Source organism: Falco punctatus, assembly GCF_963210335.1.
Source record: "Falco punctatus genome assembly, chromosome: 6".
Taxonomy (NCBI): domain Eukaryota; kingdom Metazoa; phylum Chordata; class Aves; order Falconiformes; family Falconidae; genus Falco; species Falco punctatus.
This window is the reverse complement of record NC_137585.1, coordinates 57,710,259-57,718,108: the sequence shown is the minus strand read 5'-3', so window position 1 is coordinate 57,718,108 and position 7,850 is coordinate 57,710,259. Positions and strand designations below refer to the sequence as shown.

Genomic DNA, 7,850 nt, shown 5'->3' with positions numbered 1-7,850 from the left:
TCTTAAATTTATTTTCCTGTCACTATGGAAAAGTACAATAAAATAGGACAGAAAAATACTTTTTTCCAATATTTTAACTGCACTACAGAAAAATAGATCTCCATTACAGAATGATTTAAATTTTCTTTTGAAAGGAAACCATTCTTGGTTATAGTCTAAAAAAAAAATAAGTCAGATAAATCTCTTTTGCATCCTATTCATAAGCAGATTGCTTATCCCTTAGTTTTCATTCGAATACAGTTCTACATCACATTCATTAAGAAACACTTATTCGTGTTTTGTTTCTCAAAGGTTGAATATTGCTCAAAAAATACATGTGATTCTCCCTTTCAAAGGCATCTTCACAATCAGACTTTCCATTAGTAAATTAAATGCCTTCTCACAATATTAATATTCATGTTTTGCTATTCAGCTATTAACAATATATGCTCACAAATTATCTCATAGACTACAGTATCATATTTGCAAAAGATGACGACAAATTTGCTTCTAGCAACAAAGGCTTTTTAAAAGCAGTTGTCATTGTATGGTTTTCTGATATGGTTAAGGGCATGCATTCTTAATCCTGTTCTCTTTTTATGACAGATTTACTGTGAAGCAAAAATACCCAACATCATGTGTGTATTGCTAGCATTCGGTTCATGTTGCAGAGGGAAGATTTATTTCATTTCATTCTACATGCACATTGAATATTAGGGAAGAAAACTGACAGGTTCAGCACAAAAGTATTTTCTGCCTTGATAGCTTGATAGGATTGTATACATCAAAAAGGATTATAAAACTCCTTCAAATAATGTCTCTGTGAGAAAAGATCACACAAGAAATATAGCGGAAAAGATCAATAGGAATGCAATGCAGCCCTTTTCATGTTCGCCAGGGATGTCACTCATTCGTGACAAGTGATGCTAAATCTCCTTTGTCCCCTGTATTAACCAGAACGAAAAGCTGAAAGACATATTTAGAGAAAAGCACAATTAAATGAGAAATGTTCCAGACTTTGGGATGTGTATTTCAACATACTAAGTCACTCAGTAGTTTTCTTACTGTGCTCTGTGGAAATTCTGTAACTAAGCAGAAGAAATATGCTGTTTGTTCTACTGGCTCCGTAGCTTTTCCCTTTCTCCTCTCATTTGTGGTCTAAATGAAGAAGTAATGTCATTTTGCACCTGCATATAGCTCAGAATACAGTAAGTACTGTTAATTAATTAGTCTTCTTGACATCTGTAAAAGTCTGCTATGAGTTAATATTTTAGTGATATAAGAAAGACAGCAAACTTTTGCCCTGTTTGCTCTAAAAAATCACAACAGTCAAAATTCACAGGGAAGAAAAATATATCTTAGGAGACATTATCCTCATTTCACATCCTTCTAACATGAGACAGTTCCTCTCATGCAGGGTACTGGCAAGCAAGTAGGGCACATAAAAATTAATCTCACCTTACTTCAGCCTGGTCTGTGCTACTCATTTAGGCTCCCTGTAAAAGCAATATAGAGAAGGATAACTGGAGGAGGAGAGGCACTGAGATCCTGATTATTTTAGGATGGATTAAATCATTCTCTAGAGATGTCAGTCTCTCTCTGCTGACTTTGGAGGTAGTTTAGATGACTGAAATGAGGTAAGCTGGCTTCCTCCCAAGTGAGCAGCTCTCAGAAGTGATCAGGAGCCTTGCAGTCAGGATGTGGCTGGGTACAGGGAGAGCAGAGGGCCTGCTTGCCTCTTCTATATGACAACACATAGTGTGCCAGGAAATGTTAACTGGGCGTTTCCACTGTCTCCTTAACCTTCCCAGTAAATCCTTCTCCTATAAAAGCCTTTTAATGGGCAGAGGAACTCCTAAACAGAGGAGACATGAAACACTGGGAATGCTGCAACCCAACCAAGCCTTGCGTTGTGCCTGCCACCTGCACCCAAAACCAGCCAGCTACCCATGTCAGAGACTGAGTAGGACTGCGGCCTCGCATCAGTTTCTTCAGCTTGACAAAAGTCTCTGCCTTGAACTGATGGTTCAGACCTGTAGGTCTGTTTTCACCCCTTATAACCTTGCTGACCTGAATAGTCCCAGTGAAAAATGCCCAGTCCCACCAGAAGCCAATATCCTTACCAATCTCACTGAGCAGATGGAACAGCGGCGCATGTGAGAGCACAGAGGGCGGATTTAGGGCAAACATGTTTGAAAGCATCCCTTTCTGTGCAGCTCTACTTCTGAATGCAAAACTAGATATTTTAAGAATAGCAAAAGATGTCTTTTTCTTCACTTCAGTGAAGATAATGATGCACATTCAAGGTGATGGGAAGGAGATGGGGGAAATCAGGATTATCCTGGTCCAAACTGTTCTCTCCCATCCCACAAAGACGAATAGCAATTAACCAGACCGGTGAGGTTTTTGCCTGCACCGGCAGCAATGCAGATAGTAGTTCCATGCTTACCTTGCATGTGTAGGAACCTCCAAAGTCTGGACTCTACATCATGGCTTCAGCTAAGCTGGCCATAGCCCTGGTTCCCACACCCAGTTTGGACACCCGCATTGTTTGGAGTGCCAGTCTCAGGTGCTTTTCTAGTCTATCACAAGCAGAGGAACCCTCTGGCAGTCTCTCCTTTTGCTCCTTGTGACAGAGTGAGCATCGTTGACATCTCTAATACAGCACACCTTGGGCTATCAGGACTGCATCAAAGACACCAGGGCAGGAATTAATAGAGGGGAGAGCAGGCATTCTCAGCTTACCCATTAAATGTAAACAGAACTTTTCTGGTCCTTTCATTTTATTGTGCCATTTTAAGGAGTAGCACTGCAGTCAACCAAAAGGACTTTATACGTTGTTGTAGTGTGTGTCTGCAATGTGTTGACATGGGATTAGAAGGCAGTACCAAAACACCACAGCATTATAGTAAGCATTCCCATTTAAGGACCATCTTTAAAACAGGGCTGCATTTCGGCTCAGATCAGATAACTATCTGCTAAAATCCCTGCTGGCACTTTGCCCTTTTCTTCATCCCATGGCTCCTCCCTTCACCATGTTACATCGACCTGTCTTGTTTAATGGTACAAGACTCAGGAAAGGGGTACCTTGTCAACAGTGAATGACACAAAGCACACTTGCCCACGTACAGTATTTGCATTTTCGTGCACAGTCAGCTGGGATTTAAGGAGCCAGGGAATAGATATACTGTCCTCACAGAGCAGGTTGCAGTCTTTATACTTCATGCTTTTGTTTTTGTAATTATAGTTACAATCTATAAACAGCAGAGGTTATCTCAAACCCTTCCTATGATTCTGCCTTTTTTTATTTTCCTAGGGGAAGAAGAACTGTGTGGAGCTGTTTGTGTCCCCACTGAACAGAAAGCCAGGAATTTCTGAAGCACTCCCATCTGAAGAAGTGCTACGTTCCCTTAATATCAACATTTTGCATCAGAGTTTATCCCAGTTTGGAATAACAGAGGTCTCCCCTGAGGTTGGTTATCAATTTTCTAACCTGTAGTTTGTTACACATTATGCAGCTGTTATATCCCTGTTAGTTTTCAGGCTGAGGTACTCAAGCGTGAGGCAGGAAATGTATAAGCTAAGATGGCATTACTGCTATAAGGCAGTTATACAGCTAGCCCCGTTAAATTACTTTAATAGTGCTTCATTAGGCTATTTAAGCATTAATATCCAGGTCCTCTTCACCAACTGGGCTACCATTGAAATCAGAATTTAGATCCTAAGTGTGCATCAATTGCCTTAAAGGAAGTGGGCCCAAGGACTTTTTGTCTCTTAATGTGGGTTGGCAGGTGTAACAATTTCAGTAGAGAGATAAATGAAATGCAGATGTCAGGTGTGAGCATCACTAGCTGTGTAACTTGTGTCTAACACGATTTTGAAAAACTGAATTTGTGCATTGTACCCATGTTTCTTTCAATTCTCGGGAGAAGTGAGAGACTTATTTTGTTTACCTGCTCCAAAGAGAAGGCAAAAATAAAATTTCTAGCTATTATTTGTATGACTACATCCATAGGTTTTTTTGAGAAAATAAAGAATCTATGTCAAAGCAGAGACTGCACTGCTGTCTCCACAGTGTCCCAGACATACCAGTGAGAGGGACATCTAATTCTGGGCTGACCACTTGAGATATGCACAACAAATGAAAAAGCGAAGGCCTTTAGGAAAGGAAATCACTGAGCTCATGGACATGGTCACATCGCTTTGCATGTTATTTAGTTTCTTAGAAGAACCTTACCTGCATGTAAAGACCCTCAGAATCCAGTGTGAGGTCTGAATAACCTCAAAAATGTTATCAAGAATCAGCATTTTCCGTTGAATCTCCCATTTTCACGGAAGAGATGTTTATATCCAAAAATGTAGCAAAAAAAGGAGAGGTTCTGATGAGCTGTGTTTCCTCCTATGGTAAAGAGTTCCTGTATTGTTTACATCCAAACCTATGTTGGAGCCATTGCTGAGTTAATACTGGCTGTTATGTTCATCTGTATTTCTACCGATCAGAAATGCTTCGCTTATTTTAAGTATTCTAACTCTGTTCAAGAATCTGGAAGACGTCTTTGGTACAAAAAATGAAATATAAAATCAAGGCCAGTTTAATGCAATTTTACCTGCTGTACTGCAGCAGCCTGCCACTATGAAAATGAAAGAATTCTCGGTTTTTAGCTGTTCTAATACAGAACAATTCAAGCAGTGCTGTCCAAACATCAGATCAGGTCTTTATATCGCCCATCAGTGACCTGAGCTAAGCTTCCTTTAGGTCAGAATTTCCTTTGTTACTGAAGCATATGAGTCTGATGGCTGTGATGGATGCAATTATCTGTTGCAAGTACTCCAGTTACAAATAATGCTTCAGGCAGACACGGGACAAGAACATATATGAATAATAGATGAATGGAGAAACGTCATCAAGCTATGAAGAAATGCTGGAAAAAACCGCAGCACTGAACTCAAGATCTCGAGTTAGATACATTTCAATAATTTCAAGTGCTCAGATACTTGAATTTTCTCTCTGGAAAAAATGTAGACAAGCAGATGGAATAATTTAGAAAATATTAGAATGAAAGTTGCGCAGACTAACTGCTTTCATACTGTTGGAGGAGCAAGAGATTATTTTAATATTTTAGTTGTTAGCAGCTTTTACAGCTGAGGACCTGATCCTGAAAAGATCATGGAACTTTACATTAATAGGCTTTTTTTTTTTTTTAATCTTAATAAATTGTTTACATATGTAAGACTTCACAGAAAACAGCAGCTAAAAGACAACAACATATAATCTTTACTCAGCTACTAAACAGTTGCTTACTCTTTTGTCAACTTGTTCTAAGAACAAATCATGCCAAAGTAACAGCAAAGAAAATAAAAACAGGCAGTTTAAGGCAGATACAGTTATACAAAGCTTTAAATAGCTTTGACATAATACTTCACCCCTTGTGTGTGCATATTCCTGAGCTATCAATCCTAATTAAATGATGAGCTATAAATTGTACACTCTTCCGCCATTAAGTCTGAATGCTTCACAACCAGTATTGCGTGTGTACTGTCAGTGTATCTGTGCAGTCAAGAAGCATTAATCGCACCTTTTAGTGGCTGACACAGGGGTGTTAGGGCTGGAATTTGTCTCGTTTTTCAACTGCCTATTTCAGTATGAGCTGCTCTAAGGCTTGAAAGTCTACAGGCTCTCTCTACAGTAACCAGAGAGATATGTTCAGCAGGTGGTTCATTCCATCTCTGAGATACCTCTCCTGAGATTGCTTGGTTGACTCTTTTTAACAAGGCTTATCTTAAATTAGAGCTCCAGCTGTAGAGGGTTAATGGTGAGGGAAAATACCCTGTCCTAAGAAACTTTACCAAGATTATGTAGGAAAACTCAAGATCTTTGCTTAAAGTCTCAGCCCATGTAATACCATGAACAGCAGAAGTCTCAGTGGATGTAGGTGGCTGGAACTACATTTGCATTTCTGATGCATTAGTCACTGATTGGTCTATTTTCAATTAAATTGTCTGTCTCAGAATTCATATCCTGGTTTCTTATTCTGCAGTAGCTGAAAGAGCAGATTTCCTATATGCCTTTGCTGCAGGAGCCACTTTGCTGCCTAGTGTGGAACAGGATATGCACCTATGGGAAAGTGAAAATTTAATTTGATGGTGGTGTTGTCATGTCAGGGATCCAGGGCAACATCTTCTGTATGTCCTTTCTTTTCCAAAGGCCTCCTGCAATTGTAGCATTTGCTGGTTTATAATGGTCTAAAGCTTTGTCTGAAATGGGATTTAGGATTGTGTTCTGTTCCATGGCATGTCCCAGGGCTGGGAGCAGACTTCCCCAGAACAACCAGCCTAGCTGGTGCTTGGTGGGACTCAGTTCAATGACTCAGGCAGTCATTACAGTGTGGGAATCCTGACTTCCTCATGTCTTTAAATTGTGCTCAGAGAAAAAAAGAAAATACTACTGGATTTCAGAGCTCAGTGGAGCAGAGGAAAGCTTGAGCTGGTTTTGATGCAGTAAGTAAGATACCATCTCTCAAAAACTGTCTTTTGAGAGATACGTTGTCAGCTGGGACATGTGGCACTGAAGGAGAGATTTCCAGAGTTGATGCCAAAATTATGCCATTCCAAAATGTACCATTACAGCCTCCTTGCACAAGGCTTCTGTTGGTTGCCTTTGAAGTGTGTGATATTAACTTCTTAGAGAAGAAATCAAAGGAAGCAATCATGCACTTAAAGCATGCAGAAACCCTATGTCATTGCAAGGACAAGTGATCAAAACCAACAGCTTAGAAATTACAGCAGCCTAGACCAACAGAGGCGCCTGGGAACAAAGCAGAACACAAGGATGTGCTGCTGCAGTCAGGCAAGGCAGACGTGGCCTTACGCCTGCGCGGGTGCACCCAGAGCGCCCGGTGGGGACTGGAGCCCTGCAGGCCTGCCGCCTTCGAGGTGAAATCACAACGCTTTATCGCACATGTCTGTAAGGTAGAGTCTTTGGGGAGGCTTTGTCATGGGCCACATGAAGTGCGTATTATCCAGCATCCTGGGAGTCTGAGAGGTCATGCACATTCCTGCATGTTTTCACTGGGAGTGGAAGTGATTTCTTGGCAGATTTTCCTAACCTACTTTAGCTAACATAGTTAAGCTAGCAGAAGAAGCAAAGCAGTTCAGTGTGAACTTCGATGAACCCTTTTTGATCTTAAGTTCCATCCCCAGCTCCCTGTAAGCTTTCCTCTGAGCTCAGAACTACAGCTTGCCATGCTTTCATCAGGGTTTCAGCCCAGGGAACTAACTGGGGTTAACTTACCCAGTTTGAAAATTCACCTAATTTCCAGTGAAGACTTACCATTCCTGGCAGCTCCTGATACCTTGGCAGGATCTTTCAGTCACACACTTTACAGTGACTACTGTAGGTCAATGTCTCTCCTGTTATTATCAAAAGCTGGCTGCTCATTTTATTCATTTGTACAAATAGTCCACTAGTTTTCCATAATAAGACCAGAAAGGCCAGAGTGGATTTTTTATGACATTTTTATTAAAAAATAGGTTTATAAAAAGTATTTTCTAAACCCATTTGGGCCAGTTCAGAGCAAAGCACATACCTGTGCAGGCACTCATCAGTAAGGTTAGTGATAGCATGGGATTGTTAAGAATACATTCTTCCGAACTCAAATTATGCTGAATTTAAACTGTTTAAATTAACCTGGCTAATTCTGCCTGAATGATTCACCTGACTGTGGAGACTCCTTAGGAACTGAGTCAAACACTGGGCTATGATGCTTTTGATGCTACACATAACGATGAGCCTGCCTCCTTGTAGCCAGGTTTGCTCTAGGACCTGATAGTTTCTGAACTACTGGAACGCTCCTGCCACCCCACCTGCTCTG

At 40.6% G+C, this 7,850-nt stretch overlaps 1 protein-coding gene across 9 annotated transcripts in view; it reads left to right on the top strand.

Moving 5' to 3' along the window:
• PTPRR (protein tyrosine phosphatase receptor type R) overlaps window positions 1-7,850 on the top strand; it is a 147,232-nt gene that overhangs the window by 72,502 nt on the left and 66,880 nt on the right. For all 9 annotated transcript variants that reach the window (XM_080392677.1, XM_080392678.1, XM_080392685.1 and 6 more), the window contains one exon: window positions 3,296-3,451. In XM_080392677.1, the coding sequence (XP_080248803.1) occupies window positions 3,296-3,451 (156 nt within the window). The remainder of the gene's footprint in view (window positions 1-3,295; window positions 3,452-7,850) is intronic.